The following is a 21,856-nucleotide window of genomic DNA, read 5'->3' as shown; positions in this document are numbered from 1 at the left end:
CTGCCGCCTTTTCATTCGTTAAGTTATTATTTATTTGTTTATTTACTTTGCAATATGTGAAAATAAATATATAAAACATTGAAATCACCCAACTTAAGTATGCATTTCTGGTAACATCCCGATAAGCACCTCGCTAATTTAAGGGAAGCTACTCAGAGGAGATATCCCTCTTCCCAATCACAATGCTCTGTTGAGACCTCTGGTGTTGAAACACTACCAATATCTATTTAACTACTTAGATAATAATAGCCCAAGAGTTACACTGTACATCTATTAAGGTACATATACGAATTAAGTTGTGAATGAAATCTTCTTTTTTATCTTCTTTTTTAAAATTAATTTAATACTAATTTTAGGAAGTTATTGGAATGTTTAAGAGACTTGTTCAGGAAATTGGTCAAGAGAACACACTGGATGCAACACTGCGAGTGCTTGCAGTTGGCGGGGAGACCAGTTGCCTGTCCATTTGCCGCCTACGAGCACTTCCCTTATTTACCACAGTTGTAGACAGACTGTAAAGAATGCTGACCTTTATGCATATATAGCCCCAACCATGATCGTATTACAACTTCTCATGTTTACAAAACAGTTTTGTTTTAAAAGCTGCTCACAGCAAACATTCTATACTGTTCGCTCATCCATTGCTATCTCCTTAGCCTGTTTAGATTTACCATTAAACCATAGCATATGAAATAACTTGTTCAGCTTTTAGTTCGTCTGCTGTGAAACTGCGCTTCTGTTTTAACCCAGTTCATTACATTCGTTTATGTCCACATGATACTTACATTTTAAGTGTTCTGCAAACGGATTATTCTACCATTTTATGTATCATTACTTAGAGTAAAACTAAATATTTATGAAAGCTACAGATAGCGGGAAGCTCAATTACTATTAGGAAGTTTGGGCAAAGGCATGGGTCTTTATTTTTTTTAAGATTTTGGGCTATTGTTAAGAGAGGGGCACTTTGTAGATTCAAACCGCCCCTTTTTTGATTTGTTTTTCAAAACAATTGATTGATCTAAGAGACACGAGAGAAGCTAGGCTTGCCATTTTAGTTTCATAATATTTAGTAAAAAGTTCAATAGGAACAATGTTTGAATTGTTTACAGTTGCAGTTAGTAAAGAACTTTAGGTGAAGTAAGTTTGTTTTTTAGCAGTCAGTAATTTTAGAATGTGCTTTTTTTTATAATAAGTACTGTAGTAAGCTTCAGGTTTACGTTCATGTACATTTCAGTAAATTAGGATACGAATATCTAGAGCAAACGTTTCTTATTTGGAAACCTAAAAAGTAATAAATGTTTTGTTTTGTTTTGACAAGGATTATGCTGAGAATGCGATGAAAGAGATGCTGGGCTGGTATGGTTATGAAAGAGGCGGTGGATCCAGTTCGGATACATCGTCAGATCTGGAGAATGGCGGCGGAACGTCAGTCTCAAGGCGCATCAAGACGAACAAAGAGTCTTCTCCCCAACCTACACCAAACAGTAAGCACTCTTTTTTTAATGCACTGAGTTTGTAATTAACATTTTGGGTTCTATTTAAAATGGATAATATATACAACTTGATTCCAATAGTGTTTAATATTGAATTAAATTAATCCTAAAACTTAAATGAAGTTTTTTTTTTATATATATATATATATAAAAAATTAACTGTTTTTAAATGATAATAGTAAGGCATTATCTAAGAGTACTACACTTTCAGCTTGCGAAACCAAATCGGCAACAATCACTTTAAAAATCTTCAAAGACCCATAAAGCAGATTCACTTTTTGTTGAAGTGTCAAGTTTTCTGTGACGTAAGTGGTAACTGGCTTTATTTTGGAATGATACAATCAGGATTTAGTATAGTGCCTGACCAATCGGCTTTTAAGAACTCTATCTAAAGCCAGATAGGGTCGGTTCTCTGACCAGATCCTCATAAACACATCCCCGTCCTATTATTCCAGGTTCTATCCAGTTGTGCATCTTCCAGGCCCTTGCACTCCAGTTTCTGGAAGAACTTATAGAGAGATTCGTAGTGAACTTTCGAAAAAAACTTCGTTAGCTTAGGCGGTACACGACATCCCATCGACATTAACACTGCAATTTGACTCCAGATTGGCATTACACGTAAATATATCGGAGTCATTTCGACTCCTGATTGGCAATATAAGTAGATTTTCTAATATTAACTTGACTCCAGATTATTGCTTAAATGCTTATTTGATAAATTTACATAATTTTCATAGAAAGTATCAAAGAACAAATAAAAGCCTCTTTCTAGAATTGATTTCCTGTCCGAACTGCAGCAAAAACTTGCAGCGAATTGGGTAATTTCCGATCCGATTCAACAGCGCACATTAATTGAAAAAATAGTGAATGTAATTGAAAAAATGAAAAAGTCCCTGATCAGAAGGCAGTCAATCAGGGTTCTAGAAAATACTGAAATTACTGCGATCCTAAGTTGAAGTTAATTCCTTCTGTTTTAAAATTTTATTATTAAAATTGTAACCAATATAAAAAAAGATAAAAATAAATTATGGAGTCAATATGACTCCACATTGGCAATAACATAACTTACTAAGTTCGAGCATTGGCAATGCAGTGTTAAACATTAGAATATGTCTGCATTTTCATTTCCGCTCATCATATTTTACTTTAAATAAGGGAGATGAGTGGGTATTTGGGCAGCATGTGAAGGACGTCACAACAGGAAATCTTTGGAAACCCTGACTTTAGCAATAAATCGAGTGATTTCAATGTTACATGACAGTGTAATAACATCTGGGAGATTCATTATTGTCACAATATTGTTACTAAATATTGCCTTATTCAAACAGTTACTGTTAGCATTAGCATGTAGTTTGTCACGATACTAAACTGCTCATGTTAAATCATCATCATGGTAATATTACGGTGTTTCGGTTAAGCCATTTATGAAGTATTTGTTTCATTAAGCTAACTAAACACCCCTCAATTGAGGCCATGAATGAAATGTAATACTTTTAATACTGTAAGTAGAAAAAAAATAGTTTTTGAGTACTCATCACATTGTTACTACCGAGTACTTCCATCTCTCTAACTAGGTAGCGTGCTGAAATTTCTCTGAGAAGGCATTAGAACATTAGAGGAATAGTATGTATGATTAAACCGATTTAAGAACCCTAAATTGTAGATAAGAAGATTAATGTATTTTCTAAATTAAAGTGTGCCCACATCTGAGGTCTACATCTTCATTTATATTATAAATATTAAATTTTCATTTTTCGTCAGGAATTTCCGCCTATGCCTTGGATTTTATTAATAAGATAATAGAGAAATTTAAGAAAATTAGAATATACTTAACAGTCTCCGTCCACGACACCTGACCAGTATTTGGACTATATCAATTTATTTTTTACTATTGATATTGTTATTAAGATTATTAAGATATTAATTCTGGATGGTGACTTTATTACTTGTTCCTTTCTGCACCGCAAGAATCACATGTACTGCAGGTTTCATTCTAATCTCCGTAACTCAGTTCCTCCATCAAACTCTCCAACACCACAGATTTCTAAGCAGTTTTACCCAAAAATGTTAATAACTCAGAAACGTAAAGATATGGTTTTTCGCTTACTGTTTTTTGTGCCAAACTTGCCATTCTAACATTGAACTTTGATTTTTTTTACCTTAACGCTATAGACGCCATAGTAGTATGATGTAAGTACAAAGAGGTAATTTTAGTATGAAGTTTTAAGTTTCTCACAAAACCAAAAATAATGTTTTCTGAAAAAATGCCAAGATTAGTATTCTCTAATCATTTTAGCATAAATTCTTCTTCTTCTTCTTTTTTTTTCTTTGGCCGAATTATCTTTTATAAGATAATAAACTCAAATAAGAGAAATAATAAAATTATTTTCTTAAATAGGGAAAGAAATCAAAGAGTAGTTAATTGAGAAGTTATTACACACTCTATTATCGACCACCTGTTTTACTTGTTGCATTGATTTCTGTGCAGTTGTAAAAATCTAAATAAAGGTTAAAAAAAAAAAATGAAGAAGTACTGACTGTAATGTACCGTCAAGAGTGATTTTATGAACTCCGAATTTATTTGTTCATGATACCTGATTTCTGAATGATACTCGTATTTACCGTACCTTATTTGCTGGTAGTTAGAGCTGATTAATGATGGGCCATTGTTTGGATTCATGCCAACTATGGCTGATTTTGTACCTTGTGATCATATAATTTCATGCTGTGGATATTTCATTCTTCTTCTGCGAAACATTCATTACCTGTAGTATTTAGTTTTCTATTATATTCTGTTCATTTTGTGCCGTATATCGTGTTTTACTACTTTATCGCTAATAACCAAACTTAAATAAATGTTGAAATTGGTTTTATGTATTATATATTGTGTTATTCTTCCAGGAATGAGTTCTATGAAGAACAAATCATGTTCAAATTTGTTGCTTTCTAATGGTTTCTAAATCACCTGTCGCATAAGGATCTTCAGAATCTAAAGTGAACCTTCTTGTTATAAGCTATAGAGTGGCAATGGTTCTTAGAACCATAAAGTTCTCCGTGGTACCTTGCAGTGGACTGTGTTTTTTTTATTTATGGGAGGATGTGTTGCTCTATTATAGAGGATCAGGCCTTAAAAAATTCTTCTAACTCTATATTCTAACGAAATTCTAAAATCTGGGCAATATTACGAAGACCTTCATGCATAGATAAGTCAATAAGCATGGTAACTTTAGAGTTGCTACGCAGGGCTAAGCATTCAAGGATCGTCGAATCATCCGCAACAGACGAGCTATCGTACAAATATTAAATAAGCACTCAGCGATTAGTTTTAAGCTTCTTTTGAGTGGCGCTACTGACCCTGTTCTTTTCGTTCTCAATTGCCTGTACAGTTGCGAGTTTCTTGGTGGTGAAATCCTCACCTACCTGACTACTTACTCCACAGCAAAGAAAGAAGAGATATGAGAAAAACAGTTAAACCAATATTTCATAGGCTTAATATTCTTTTAGCTGAATATTTAGAGTGTAGGCCGCAATATCAGTTGTTCAATTCCCGATCAAGGCCTTATTTATTTTATTTTTTATATTATTAATGTGAGAATTTTATAACTAAGTATTTGGGCTATCCGAGGCCCTGTCCAGGAACCTTACAGGCAGTTGGCCTAAACTCTGCTTAAAAGAGTTGGGTTTTCTTTAATTTTATTTCATTGACCCAATAATATTGTGTAATTAGTATTTCAAAATGATATTACTAAAGCTTAAAATAGCAATCCGTTGGGGCTAAGCTGTTAGTAGATGCTAACACCAGTTCACTAGTCAAAAGTTCTTGAACATCTCGTAGAAATAATAAAGATAATTTTTAGGATTAATTTACTCCAATTTCTCACATAATCTCACTATATTTTACTTAGATTATGGTTCATTTCCAAGAGATGCGAAATATTGTTCTGTTTGTTATATTTCAGGAAACACAAATAAGTAGCAAAGTCTTGTTGAATCAAAATATATGCTCTAAAAGTGGCTCTTAGATGGTTGAATTTTGGGAGTCGGTATTTCGCATGTAGAATAATTATGTACATATATTATCTCCAATGGGATGCGAGCTGTCGTACAAAAAACACTAATTACAGGAGTAGAAGAACACGAAATATTGTAAATCCTTCACTAGTAATTATTGCTTTCCTTGCAGTATGTTCTCCTTAAGTGCTATTAACTCAATTTTTTTTTTTTTTTTTTCTACTATATTCTTTCTTTACCGACATCAATCGTTTCGATTTAAAAGCTTTTTTTTGAACTTCTTCTTCAACCATTTCCTACTCAAGAAAAGGTTGTGGGTTACGGTCTGAATTATAGGGTTAACATAATGGTAACCGGTACTTAGGTGAATCAATCTAGGTCTCAAAAGCAATAAAATAAAACTTTTGTTCAAATAAATGAAATAAAATTAATATTCTTTCTCTCTCTTTAATATAAGTTAATTACTGTTTCAACTTGTTTGTGAAAAATGAAAAAAATAATCAGTAAATCGTATTTTAGCTTTACGTCATCAACAATCGGGATCATACTGCCCAATATAACTTGGACAATTTGATAAGAGTATTTTTCATTAGCAAATGAGTGTTGAGGGTGCTCCAGCATCTTTACATGATCTGGGTCTGAAGAGCTGATATTTTCCTTGATTGTGCAGATAATACGATTTGCAAATTTACATAATGAAAAAAATGTATATAATTGAAATAATGTGCTTTCATCAATAGATCAATAGTTCAAAAAATTAAAAATCTGTCAGTAATTGAATATATTGTCTAATAACTTTGATGCACCTTGCCCAAGCTGAAAGTTTAAACTTTATCCTTAATTAAGAAAGTGTAATCAACTTCCAAGAAGGTCAATTAATTAACTTGATTAAAATTAATGATCTGATTTGATATACTATTTGGACAAGTAAAAAGAAACTATAAACTCCAAGATAGAATGTTTTGGTGTGCCAATCTGTCACTTATAAATGTAATAAACTGTAAATGAAATATAATATTTTATAAATTAAGGTCTATATATATACATGTTGAAAATTATAATATCTAACTATATATACATTTAGATATTATAGTTTTCAATATCTGATGGATGCTGCTGCACTCTACACGCCTAGGTACAACTACCATTTATCTTATTTGTAATTTGATACCTATTAGAAATTAAAAAGGTTTTATACGGTTCTCTGTGAAGGAGAGATCCGCTTCAGTTGTCACAAATTTAATTATTACTATTTATTTTCGAACCGGTATATTTAAACGCTGACTCTTGATTTTTGGAAAAATATTTTAAAATAAGATTTAAAAGATTTTTGGTGGCAACGTTCTTCATTCTAGCATTTTAGTTATATCTCGATGTGATGTTGGTTCATATTTCTCAAAATCTCATTATTTTTATTTCTTTTAAATGTGTAAGAAACATTCTATTAAATGTAATATTCTTCATTGGTCAGATAAAAAATGGTAGAAAATATCCATACAATACTCCACATTATTGTCGCCAGTTGGCTAAAGAAATACATTATTTTTTTTATAAGAATGCTATCACAATTTACTTTTTTCCAATTTTTGTGCAATCAAAATATTGCTAAAAAAAAAGTATCGTTGAACATCTGGAATGAAAAATGAATATTATGTTGTTCTTTTAGGAAATTTTGATTATCCTTGAGTTATAGATTTTTAATGAGAGCTGCCAAATTAAAATAAATGGTTTTAAATTTCATTCAGTTGAAATTCTCTGTAAGATGACGCAAAATGAAATTGTAACTAAACATTGAATGAACTATTGAGGGAACAAACGTTAAGACGCTGGGTTAATAAAAGAAAGGGCCGAAAATAGTTATTTGTATCGTTCTTTCAACAATGAGAACTTGTAGAGCCGAAGAAAGGGTGTAGTTGAGAAGTTCTCCATCGTAAGTCACAGACTTTTGAAAGTTGAACCATTTTGAGTAAATTTGCTTTACTTCTACACTATTGTAGATATATTTAATATTTTAGCATGGCTGATATCTGAGTTATGTAGACTTTGTCAATCTAGATTCTTTAAGTAATTTTTAAAATTTGCTTATTCAGTTGGGATGATTCATTTTAGTGCCCTGAGCTTTCCTGTTTCCAATAGATACTCATGCCCAGTTAGTTTAAACAGATACCTGTGCTGTTAAACCATTTCTTTTTCTTTCGAAAACTTGATAATTCCAGTATCCTTAATAAGTTTTTGAAGATTGAGTCTAGAGTATCTGTCAGGAGGTATTTTTAAAAACCTCAAGATATATGTAACTTAATGTTAGTAAAAGGATGAACTAAAGTGTGACACATGGGTCTCTAATCTACTTTTGGAATTTTGGCCACTTCAGTCGAGGAAATATGTCTTTAAAAAAAAAAGGCACTCTTAATTCATAATGAAAATTATTGATAAAACAAATAAATAAGCCTCAATTTATATTAACGGTAAATAAAATAAGTAAATTCAAGTGATACTCAGTTTGAGAAATATTTTAGTGAAAGATTCTTATTAAATAGTTGTGGTATATAAACAAAAAATCTTTTCTTTTGATTGTTAAAGAGATAATTTCGCTTCTTCTTTCCAGTTAGAAAGATCTGTTTACTGTTCTCTAACAGATTCCTTTTTAAAAAATACTACGTTTCTTATCATTTTAACGCTTTAAATTCAGTAGCACCTCTGGCCGTCGATGTATTGTGAAATTCCTAAGTCTGCAGTTATTCATGCAAATGTAGAATATAGCCCAAATCCAAACCATAAATAAAGATTAATTAGCAATATGCACATCTGCGTTTATTTTAGTGATTGTAAAAATGGCAGAAAGTCTATTATTAGCTGGCTATAAAGTAGAGAGGAGCCACGTACTGATGAGCAATGATGAGAAACAGTCCTAACTTTTATCTTATATACTTGTATGTAATTCTAGCCACAAGTATACAAGTAGAGGAGGCCATGTGTTCGTTCGGACATCTCGGTTTATAGTTATAAATAAAACTGTATGTTTTTAAGCCTTCCATGCCTGTTTATACAATGAGTCCCCAAGTTTCAGGTTTCGCCGAACAAATCCATACAATTAGATTTCCTCGGCACGTCTTGAGTTACAAACGGCAAGTCCTCTCCGAGCCCCTCTCTATCTTACTAACTCTCTCTTAGGCCAACCGTTACGACTTACTGTACTCCGTTTGTACTTCTTCAAACGCCCCATCACAATAATTTTATCACTATCTTCTCTATGTTTCCATAAGATTTTTATACTATTTTTAGTTTTAAAATTGAATACTCTACTTCATCAACTTTTTTGAAGAAAATAGTCTGTCTGTGTTTATAAGCATTTAAAGAATTGTCATCTATCATTGTCAAAGCATAATTGAAATATTCTTTTTAAGTTTATCTTTTAATTTTAATTTAACCTTTATTTATTTCCGTCCAGGAAAACAATTAGCTCTCCGAAAGTTTATCCAAACATAATCCTCCTTCGATTGGAAGAAATTATGAGATTAGGATTTTAAGTAATATTTCTACTTAATCTTCTGTAGCTATTTAATTGGTTTGTTTAAGAAAATTATTTGTGTATTTCCTTTAAGTAATGAACACTTTCACGGGTGAGCTGTAAATAGATTTATGAATAGTGTAAATATTGTAGTAGGTACTTGGATGCAATTAGATGTTGTGTTGGATTGTGATTGTATTATTCATATTTGTGAGTGTACATGGATATAAGGAATGTAGATGGTAAAAGCTGATGTCAAAAAGTTAAAAAAAACAACAAATAAACTGTTCTACATTCTGTAAACATCGTTAGTATACTGATTAATAATAACCAACAGTGGGAGCAAATCTTTGTGAATCTTAGAACTCCAAACATATTCATGGTCAACACAGGGACATTTCAATTGCTGTGTTTGAGTAGGTTATTTTGGTTTTTGCGTGCCGATTTCTCTCCCGTTAGTGGAAGATTAAGGCTATTACTTAAGTAGAGTTATATTTTCTTTTGATCCATGTTTTAATACGGAATTTTTTGTTCGGTAAACCCTAGTAATTTCTTATAAAACTACCTCCGCAAGAACTATGAATTTAAAAAGAGATTTCAGTTATAGTGTTTTTAAGGCTAAAATATCTAAAGTTCGTAGAAAAATCTGTCAAGGAATTCCTTTATAATTCTCTTAATGGATCGTCCTTGCCCTATTAATGCCTTCGTGAAGTAGTTAAAAATTGTAACAAACGGGTTTTTACGTAAATGACTGGCATGTTTTTATACTTTTACGATTGCAGTAATTGGGACGGCACTATCTTACGTACACAAATTTAGGTAGACAATTATATTAAGAATAAGTAAGTAGCAGACAAGATGAAAACACAGATTTACAAACAACTATTAGCGTTGTAATGTAAGCTACCCAATAAGATAACGAACTCATACAGTACAAAAAACTGAAGTTAACTACGAGTAACTCACGAAGCTGCACGAACGGTTCACTTAAAATCATCTTGTTGCCCAAGCTGCTGAAAAAACTATGTTATACGAACACGGGGGTCGTTATTGTGTTCTTCTGACAAACAGACGTGAGGAGCTCAGGGCAGGTGGCTGCTTCATACAGTTGGACTGTTAGTGGTCATACAATCAGAAATCAGCCACGACGAAACACTTTACTTCTCCGCTACTAGTTTTATCAAACGTTTTGCTGACTGTTTTCAGTATAATGTAGTTCTACTAGTGTAGAATACAATTATCGTTCATTCATTATGAATAGTGTTTCATTTACAAACGATCACGCTATTTGTCGATAGACGAATAGAAAACTCTCTAGAAAAAAATAGGCATAAATTTACAAACTACAATCAGAGAATCAGCACTCCAGCCAGTTGGGTCGAAGTTAAGATTCTAGAATGATAGAGATCTTGGAATATAAAATCATCGATCTGCAAATGATAAATTTTTGAATAAAATATATTTTTACTTAAGAAATAAAGGAAATGTATTAAAGCAGTATTTGTAGAGATTAGTGCTTGCTATTACTATATATTGGATGCTATCTTCAGAGGGCTAAACTGACAAATTCCTGATAAGAAAGTTTGTGATTTTACTTCTTCCCCAAAACATCTGTTAGATTTATTTATTAGTTTGGAACTTTATCAAACTATACTATTCTAGTTTCTTAGGGCTCTATTAAATTTCAATTCTTAAGGGTTGACAATATGTGAATTTCATTTTCTTAATATCTCTTGCCGTAGCTAAGAGATAACATCAGCTCGCATTCGATGATTAAAAAAATAAAACCATGGTCTGAACCAGAGTTCGCCAAAGTGGTCTATATAGACCCCCAGGGGTCTATTTAACAAAAGTAGGGGTCGATCTGAGCCATGGGGTCGATTGGGGGGTCTTAATTATAATTACTTATTATTTAATAAATATTAAGGAATTTAAATTCCAACATTAAGATATTTTTCATAAAACTATTGTTACACAATGTAAAATTACTTTAATAAATGTTTAAAATCATAAAATAAATATACACAGTACCTACGATAATGTCTAATAGATAGTTTTATTTTAATTAACTGAAAATTACTTTTATGGGGGTCGATGGAGATTTCGAAAAATTACATAGCGGTTCATGATCAAAAGAGTTTGGCGACTCCTGGGTCTAAGCTATAGAGACAACTTATGAGCAGAACCACGTACTCACAACATCGGTGCTGTGTATCATCGTTCATATTACTTGTAGATATCTACAAGGAGCTCAACACATAGTTGAGAATTTGGCAAAGTTTGGCGATAGGTGACATAGATAATAACTTGATGTCTCATCCTTGGCATGTGCCTCCAGTTCTAATTGATTTTAAAGACGGTACATCTCAAGAAGATAGTCCTTTGTCTGTCAAGCTATTGGCTGACTATAGCAAAATTTGCATTCATGCATGCTAAAAATATCTTTCAATGAATCTTAAAGAGAACTTCAAATGTGTTTATTGAAGCTGAGGAAAGTTTTATTTAATTTTTATATAGTCGAGACTATAATAGTAATAATAATTGTGCTCTTAAAATAATTTAATTAATTTTAATTTTTAAATCCGGAATAATCAATAATCTTTTTAAGAAGTTAAATGACTTTTATATTTTTCTAGTTCGAGTTGAAAATGGATACCTTTATAAAATTAGGAAATAATTCCTAGTTGGAAGAAGAGCTAGGGGAAATAGGAATTACATTTCGGTGTTAGTAGAAATCAGATAGAAGGTTTAAAAAGGAACTACTAACAACTGAAATTTAAACCCTTCTAGTTTTTATCCCCAACGCTTTTAAACCTTTCAGATCCACACTAATTAGTATTTTTGAAATTCTTGTCATTTGATTATAGCAAAAACAGATTGGTTTAGTATTACTGTATTTTTCTTTATATAAAAGTAATAAAGAATGGATTAGAATTTCAATAGATATTTACATAAACTGTATGTGACAGATTTGATTTGTAAAAGGCCTTATATATAAATTTTATTATAAAAGTTTTATAGAGAGAAACTATAGTTCTAAACATGGTACGTTACTGAGAAGGTGCCATAAATAACATGGTACCCAACAGTCCAACCTTTGTAACTTGATACACAGACAGGTGTAAACTGATACATTGCAGGCTTTTAGTTTCGCAATTAAAATTTACGTTAGTCATCATTTATTTAGAGTTTTTACGTAGTCTCTCTTTTTTCAAAAGGAGAATGTTATAAAAGTTCATAATTTATTTAATTATCGGCTTTTACTAAAGATATACTTTTATTTTATCAACAAAGAATCATGTAGCCTGAGCATGTAATCAATATGCAGCCAACTCGATCGCAAAAACAAATTTATTATTTTTTTAATTTATAATCAGTCACTTCGATTGCGACAGCAATTTGAAATATCGCTATCAATTTATGCGTATATCTCTCGGATGGTTAAAATAAGTGGGAATAGATCAAAGATCTAGCGTTGTACGCCTCAAGGAACACCTAGACATTTTGATGAGAGCAAAATCCGTTCTCTACCTCGCCTTAGGTAGCTTTAGCGCCTAGCCTATTAGGAGCTAGCTAACCGAGACAGTCACCTGTAATCAGAAAATAGGGATTTTTCACATTGCAGGAATTGAGATAATCCTAAATCTTATAACTATTCATTTTTTGAGGTTGAGAGGGCAATCGGAAATTTTCTCATAATAATTACTAGGAGCAAGTTAAGGGATTAGCTATGTGGTTAGCGGTATTGGATTCTCAAGCGGAGAACCCGAATTCGAATTCAGTTGCTGGCCGTTAAGATTTTCTTTTTCTAGGAGCATCTTACAGCTCACTATTCATTGATGTTGGTGACTGGTAGTGCACTGAAAAAAGCTCACAAATGTTTAAGCTATATTCAATTATTACCAAAATTATATACTTTGTAAAGTCATATAATTTATTGAAATTTAACTTTACATAGAAAGTTCTTCAAATAAAGGTTTAGATTTATACGTTTTCAACGCCCTTTCCGCTAAAGTGGTATCTCCTATCTAGAATTGAAATTAATTAATTAAAAATCCTATTTTATCTAAAAATATTGCTTAATTTCTTTCAAGATTTTGGATATCAACCAAAAGCAAGTACTGGTGGGATGATAAATTGTGCTTAGTAACATTTTCAAAAATAGTAATAAATACGAGTACTTTTTGTCATCTGTCATTCCAGTTAGTTTTAAGTTAATTAACCATTAAATTTATCTTCATCTGTCATCTGGGAATATTAATGTGTTTAAGATGGCCTTGGTGCAGAACTCCATTTTCGGTGTTTCGACGAAACAGGTTTATTTAGTTTCAATTATAGCATGAAATTCAAATAAGATCAGTGATGATATACAGGAAACTCAAAACGTTTTTACTGAAATTTGAATGAAATATATAAGAAATCTTCCTGGACAAAAGGAATCCTAAAATGGCAGAAACAATGTAAACTGCATTATTTTAGAAATCCCATTAACATTTAGGTGGTTCTCAGAAAGATATATGCCAACAATTAGGTAGTTAGGTTTGGCAGATTCCAACACTCACCGTCAAAAAAAGCACATTTAGAGAAAATCTCATTTTAAGGTCTTTTGAGTTTTCACAGACATGACCACAAATCAAACATTGCAGAATTGAAGTCAGTAAAGTACCACAAGGATGTGTTATTTCTAAACTCAACAAAATGTACAGAAATTGTGTTCTTCTTCTAATGTAATAAGAGTCCCAACCTCTCCGTGTCTTCTAGCAGCGTGCCTATTGCTGTTGTTAATCCAAATATTGTATTTAACATTTTCAGATAGCAAATACATCACTTTTGGAAAAAATCTTGACAGATCTTAGTCAGAAGTGTTGATTGGAAATGTTATATTAAAAGATGAAAGAAAGATGAAGAAACCTTATGTAAATTGAGAAGTTTACATAATTTACGTTCATTGTTGTTTTAAAGTGAGGCTTTGTTTAAAATCGATAAAGAATTTTATCTACTTCAGCACGAGCCATTGAAGGATAACCGATGTTTCTGAACCTTCTCTTGGTAAAATAATGCATCTCTCAATGTGGCGCATTCAGAGGGTGATCGCCGCTCCCAACCAGAACAAAGAAGCTTTTTTTTTTAATTATATTTTGATGATAAAGAGTATAGCTCTTTGTATTATACCTTAGGTAACTTAAATACACTTCTTGGCATTGTATTCCTAATCGAAAGGTTGCAGTAATAGGTAAACCAAAAAAAATTAGTAAAACTATATTAAAACTACCCGGTAGGACAGTTGTTTAAGAGTTGATCATAAAAAACTGCACGAATTTCAATTTAAGCAATCACATTAAAAAAGGCCTCTACACAATGTTTAGCCAAAATATTGAAATTTTACTGCAGTAATTAATGCAGCGCAAAAACATTTTGTTAGTATTTCAAGTAGTAACGTACTGACTTTTATGAATTTGAACTAAAGTAATGGACATTAATGGGAGATTGTATTGTTTAAACTTCAAGGTATAGCTAAGAGCAAAAAATTCCATAGAAACAAAATAAGTAACAGAACACATTTACCTCAAGAATGATCTCCAGCTCCAACTTTTTCTCATTTTTTGCAATCATATATATAAATACTGTTATTGTAAAGAAACTTTAATTAACTGGCCAAAATCTTTTAATTAGAACAATGCTAAATAGCCTACCAATAAGCTTCTATTTTTTTTTTTAACTTTCAACATTCATTTGGCAAAATGACACTACCCTAGTGAGGTCGGATCAATTAAAATCGTTTCGCATTACAACTGAGTTTGTGAAAATTGAACCATTATTTGCAATTCAATGCAAAATTGTAATGTGATGCTTTAGGTTGGAGTAATATTGTTGTAGTGGAAGATCGGAAGACAAAGAGCGACAGGAGCTCCACATGTGTGAACTGTGTTCCCCATTATCCGAATGTAAATTCAGCACCGTGCGTAAGCATTTTGTAGTCAATGGGTAGTTTTCCTTTTAACTACATTTTATTTATTAACTTTATTTTCACCATTAGTGCCTTTGCTTAAAATATGAAACGCTAACAAACTCTTAAGACAAATTCGGTCGCTTTGAGTTTGCAAACACATTAAGGTAGTTCAAGGAAAGAAAAGAAACTATTAAGAGCTCTCATTTCTAGAAAACACCACCACTCACTACGTTAGAAATTACTAAACATTTAAAGGAAAAGGTATAAACGTTGCAACGGAAGAGTTTGGTAAACTTTTATAATAAATTAAGCAATTGATATGACCACAAAATTCCCTAATTCCCTATAATTGACGCAGTGCTACACTCTGTGGTCACTCTGTAGTAGGAGTTAAGTCAGGTTTGTGAGGTTTTGTGCAGAGCTTCTTTATTAAGGTAATGTTTAGTTTACCGCAGAATGTAGTCTGTCATATAGTCTGGAAATCAAAATACGACTATTTTCTTTCCCGTTAAAGCTTCACCTTCGACTTTGTTTTAAATGTTTGTAAATGAACACTAAAACATGCTGAGTTATGAAAAGTTTCTCTTTAAATTTCCTTAATTCTTTGGACAGTCAAGATATGAAACTAGTTTTTATGGTCCAGTGATATTAAAAAGCAAATAGACTTGATCAGGCAAGAATTTAAAGTATTTTGCGCTAAGGGCAAGTTTACACGAGCTTTACTTGATTATATTGTAGTTTTCCTGAAAACCATTAGATAATTTGAAGAAGTAAGTGATCCTGAAGGTTCTTGTGATTTGCTTAAACTACATTACAAATCCTGGGTGGCAGAGGAAAACTTGCATTTATGTTCTACGTTTAATCTTTAAGGAGACTCTATCCTTTTTTTAGACAATAAGTTCGGTCCTCATAAAAACAACACTGAAATCCTTCAATAAGCCCAGCTCCCCTCATGATGAATTTAATATCCATATTAAGTGGATCTGACTTGATAGGATTCGACAACTTTACAATGAATAATTTTGAAATTGAATTAAAAACAATTAACTTATTTTATGTTTTTTACATCGTAAAGAAGTTTAAGAAAGTGATCATGTTTTATTCTAAATGAACGAAAAGTAATTTTTGAATATCTATTCATCACATTAAATACTAAAATACCACATTAAAAAAACAGTACAGGACTCTATTTTTTTGGAAATGATTCCAACGAATATCTTTCAAGGAAGAGAAGAATGTCTCACTCTACTTCAGGATCGCCCGTTTCCTTTTATTCCTCAATGTTCACTTAATGACGAGAAAAAGTTAATTTTTATGAAAATAAATCTTTATTTTCTATGCTCTCAGAACCAATACAGTTTTTTGAGCAGGATCAAAGTTATCTTGATTCTTTAAAACGCTGTTGATACGAACAGGCCACCAGGGCAGGCAATAGGTGTCGTATTATGGTGGGCGCTGATTCTCGTTAACAGTCCGCAACAAACATATCAGCTACTCCATTTACCAACCGATAGATTAGCCTTACGCAATGCACACGTGCACACCGATGTAAGATAATCCCGTAGAGTCCAACCTCTCCTCCTTTTGGCCTACCGTATTGCTACTGTCGTCAGCGTTCGATTACATTGTTTATTACCGACTCTGTAATACTTAACAAATAAAATGGACGATTTCTACTGAAAGTAACAAGATACTTTAAATAGTCCAACATGTTTTTAAATTTTACCTATTGGAGATTCTATAAAGAAATTTATTACAGAAATACTTTAAAATATACAATCACATGAAGAGAACACCACATTCTTTGCCTTAAAATTGTTTCTTTTTTATGAAGAGTGCATTACATCTATTGAATCCAAATGTTTACTCCACAACAAAGGACCCTAAAGGGTGATTCAGTAATGAAATAAATGTTCAGTTATTTAGAAAATCTTACCAGGAAAATTAACTTCTACTATCCCAGAAATCATTTGAAGAATGACAAGAAAAAAATATTGGTTAATGTCCACAGTTTTGGCTCAACAACTTTTCAAAACAAATTGCAAATGGCTCTTTGCTTTTTAAAAGTTTGGGCTACAAAGTAATACACAATATCTTACTAAAAAATAGTTTAGTTTAATGTTTAGTGAACAACCTGGCCTTAAATTAAGAGAATTATCTTTATCGGCGATGGGCAGAAAAAGTCTTACTTGAGGCTAGTTTGTGACACCTTCTGACCCCTAAAGAAGTTCCAGATGAAGGGAACCAATTGTCCCAAAAAAAACTCTCTGGCCGTAACCTATAAAATCATTATCATCATTTTGTAAAATGCTTAATACACCTTCTTAGCTTCCATATGTTTTTGTTTCTTTAAGCAGTACATTAAGAAAAAGTGTAACACAATAATTTGTTTGACTAATAAAATATAAAATGAAAATGGTTCAAATATAAGATACGAAATATAATTATCGTTCTAAAGGCAATGGAATAACAGGCACACTTGAACTAAATTAGAGAGAAACGATAACTATTGTGAAAGACAAGTTTTGAAAACATATTAATAAAGTTTCAGACGTGGAAAATCCAGTATATAAAAGCTAAAATAATTTAATCATTATTTTGTAATATATATATATATATAATATATATATATATATATATTACAGTTGGGCTTTTTCATTTGTAAAGTACGATTTTTAGCGTGAGCTACACTCGTAAATTAAATTTACAGCGTTTTAAATGTAATTTTAAACTTAGGTTTTATTTATTTTACAGCAATAAAATTATAAACAAATAAGTGGTATATTGCGTATTATATGTATTTGCATTAAATATTCATTACAAAATAATTACAAGCCCAGATAGGAACTCTTCCGATCCCCGCCGCATCCTATAAAGTTAGTTAAATTACAACAAATAAACGTGAACCTATCGAATATCAAAAATTAAATTTCCAATTTGTTTCCGAGTACCAGCCTCACCATTATCTGGATCATTATCTGGACCCCACAGGTGGTGGGCCTTTGTGTGTTTTATATAATTATTTCGCGGGCAGTTACTTGTTCTGTCTTCCAATCTTCTGTATATTAATATTTAATAAATTATAAATAATATACATAAAATCCTTAGTGGCAAATAATATTTCTGAGTGCATTCTTGGGAGTAGGAGTTCTCAGATTTAAATATACTGGTCGTAGATATTGATGAAGAGAATGTAAATATTAATTGATGAAGGGAATAGTATATGATTATTTAATCATATACTTCAAATTCAGAAAACAGAGTATTGCTTACAAAATCAAAATAACAGCAACGAATCATTGTGTTGAGCTACTTGAAATTGTATATGTAAAATATTTAATGGAATATGTCCTAAATGGCTGTTTGCAAATGGGTAGGTTAAAATAGTTTAAGACGGATTTTGGTCCAGTGAACTATTCCTACTGCTGTCTGTAAACTGTTTCTTGGAGTTTGCTACTGCCACTAGATGAGCACCAGCGACGGCTCCAGGAAAGCCCTTCTGCGCTCATTGCCGCTCAGCTCTAATATCCTCAACCGCCTATATGTCTACCGCTAACAGAATCAACTTTCCATGATCAATAGCACAGAACTACTTCCTGGGTTTCTGCATCTGTGGAGTGCTTGATGTACATCGCCATCTTGTCCCAGCAGATATGCGGGAATGCATGATCCGGATAGTATTCTCGGGCAAATCTATTTTTTTTTTCTTTTTCCCTGAGCCTCTTTGTTGCCTATCTAACGCACACAATCATCATCGAACGCCGTGTCACTAAAGATGGATTCTCCAGGTTCACCATTGGAACTGAGGTCATCATCTGTTTACGATATTTTTCTTTCTTGTCTGTGTTAACTTATTTTTCGCGTGTGGTTTCCTTGACATCAATAGGTGCCTCTTACCCGCTGCCGGCCACCCAAAATTTGTCATCAATGCAGTTGTAACTTTGGCGGCTATCTCTGAGGATGGCCTGATCTTCTCTTTTAGTATGGGAGTTTACTGTCCAAAAACTAACCGCACTCTTGACGATCATTCTTTCATTCTTCATACATATCTGGAAGGATCCAAGGCCAAAACCAGTAATCGAATCAACTCCTCATATTATAATTTATCATTATCAATGTAAACATTATTTTATATCATTTTGAAATTTTTAATTCATTCAATTAAAACATTCAGTTTGGATTTTCAGTTTGCACTCAACAATGCAGCAGTATCATCTGACTGTATCTCCATCATTACGTCTTCTCCATCTCACTTGGGATCAAACTATTCTAGGGGTTTCTTAGATGCTCCTCATCGCAGAGTACTGCTCCAATCTTGTAACAGATATTCGCAGCTGAAATTCCCACTCTTCCTAATATCTTTACCCCTTACTTTTGCTGTCGATACAGCTGTTCTGTCCTTCCAACCTGTCATTTAAACTTGCTAAGCGTTCCAATGTCCTCCCTCATAAACTTTTTCCGACGAAGTTTTAAGAAAAATGTTTAAACCCATCCTTCAATATGAGCAATGCAATTGTCGTCTCTAATCTGAAAATGCTCCTCAGAAATGACGAGACATTCGTTCGACAAATCTTCGCTTCTGTATTAATTCTTTTTATGTACTAGCTTCCATTCCGCAGGAAACAGTTGATCCTACAAGCTTACGTGTGCCTAAGAAAACCTCCGCAGAAGAAGAAATCCAAAGTCTATCTGAAGTTTTAAAATAAAGTTGCTATTTGAGAAAATATAATCTCAGAATTTGGGAATTTTGATCTGCACCTCGTAAAATTCATTGATGGTAATGATGATGATTCTGTTTACAATTATTTGAAATTCGCGAGAAGAGAAATAGAGTGTTCTCGCTACTTTCAAACCACCAGGTTCTCTCACTCTTCATGAAAATCGGCTATATTTTTGCTGGAAGAGGGTGTACTTTATATATAATAACAAAATTAATTTTTCTAAGTGATTGCAAAACACATTAATGTAACATTATCATTTAACTGGGGAAAATATCAAATTTACACACTGTTATCTGAGCTATTTGCGGTTTAGTTACCCTTATTATATTTCTTCACAATATTGGCCCACCTGCTTCCTACTAAGTTTTATTCTGATATAATTTATAACATAACTGAGGCACTTGATTTTGTCCTGCAAAACTGTATACAAAAAATTGTTTAATGATTTATAAGCAAGAATATAACAAATTTTACCTTTTAGAACTGAGTAATGTTCGGCAGGCGTGCCTTTTCCAAATGGTAATGGCGTACAGAGAACAACCACCCTAAATTTAAATTTGCCACTTTTAATTTAGTCTAGGGGCTTTTATTACTTTATTACAATTTAACTATCATTTTTCAATTATTATTTTTATTTATTTATTTTTTTTGTATTTAAGACGCATCTACTTCTGACGTTATTTGAGCCAGAGCTTTTTCCAGTGCACTGCCGGCCTACGGACAGTATCCCCTCGTTACTTACATCACTGTCCATCACCAGATAATGAGCTATAAAAAGCTGCTAGGAAGAAAAAATCTAAGGGTCTACAAGCTGGATTCGAACCCGTGATCTCCGCATTGGAATCCAGTATTCGCTAATCACACAGCTAATAATCCTTTCCCTTTTTGAGTTATTATTATTATTGTTATTATATATACATATATAATTTTTTCTAAGCAGTAATAATAATTACTTATTGACAAAAGCAAGGCTGAAATTATGCCACGATATACTGAAAGGTATCGTGGTTCTGCGTTCGTTTTTCGGTCTAGGTCTTGGATATTTTTGTAATGATATAAAAATAAACGTCTATTAATGTGGTAATTAATTCACAAGTGAAATAGGGGTCGTAAGAGATTAAACAGGGGATAAAGTTGACTAATTTCCATCTAACATTGAATGGCGCTCCGTCCTGTGGTCTTAATAACAAGAGGAAGAATCTTTTCTTTTAAGAATCTAAGAATCAACTCTTTTATTCAAGTTTTTCGATTTTTGTTGTTGACATCATGATGGACTTCATTAACTTTAGAGCAGAAATTTGTATGGATAAAAATATAATAATAATAATAATAATAAGGTTTATTGCTTTTAAAAGTGTAAACTTATGGATACAAATATCATGTCTTTTCTATATATCGTATAAAAAACATTTCTTACTTTAAAAAAAAAAACATTATTTCCGCTGTAGAATAGATCAAAGACGGCTACTACACGCAGAAGTCAGGCTGGTAGCCAGGTACTCAAGATAGCAGTAGGCACGCCGGAGGTCACGTAGTGTTGGGTATCTCGTGTCTCTTGCTTATCAGATCTCCGTTAAGACGTCGCAAACATGGCATCGCGCTAGAATTTTTATCACGCTAAGCTTTTGACATCATTTGCATTTTCGTATGAGTTACCAGTGTAATCCTCTATCTAAAAAAAAAAAAAAAATGTAAAAAATGATCTCTTACAATGAGGTTCTAGGAAAACTTTGAGCTTAAAGTGGAACTGATGGGAGAAAATTATTATCCCGTGAGTTGAAGCTACCCAGTTATATAAGTGCTTAAGTCACCGATGGTTAAGAAAATTATATATTACGGTAACACATGATAATATAAAATGTGATCCAATGATTTTAATTTGTGATAAAATATAACAGATTTACTTTATAAGTTAGCTTTAGCTGTGATTTATTTTTCTTCATTTGACTGTGGCCCTGAACTGTATTTCTAACATTGTGTAGACGACTGTCTTCATTTGATACCCCGATGTTTAGATAAAAACTACTATATAAATTATTACTAGAGAATACGATATCCAGCTGTTTCCCCTCCTAATTAAGGAATGGTGCACTCTAATAGAAATAAAAAAGAAGAAAAGAAATCAGTCCGCATCTCATCTTATTAGACTACAACTAGCACATCTGGTTTAGAT

At 32.3% G+C, this 21,856-nt stretch overlaps 1 protein-coding gene across 1 annotated transcript in view; it reads left to right on the top strand.

The window, feature by feature from the left end:
• Sobp (Sine oculis-binding protein) overlaps positions 1–21,856 on the top strand; it is a 56,267-nt gene that overhangs the window by 27,580 nt on the left and 6,831 nt on the right. The window contains exon 2 of the mRNA XM_074134471.1: positions 1,319–1,484. Coding sequence (XP_073990572.1) covers positions 1,319–1,484 — 166 coding nt within the window. The remainder of the gene's footprint in view (positions 1–1,318; positions 1,485–21,856) is intronic.

This window comes from Rhodnius prolixus, unplaced genomic scaffold, assembly GCF_049639745.1.
Source record: "Rhodnius prolixus isolate KJV_2025 unplaced genomic scaffold, Rpr scaffold_1, whole genome shotgun sequence".
Taxonomy (NCBI): domain Eukaryota; kingdom Metazoa; phylum Arthropoda; class Insecta; order Hemiptera; family Reduviidae; genus Rhodnius; species Rhodnius prolixus.
This window is presented reverse-complemented; position numbering and strand designations above follow the sequence as displayed.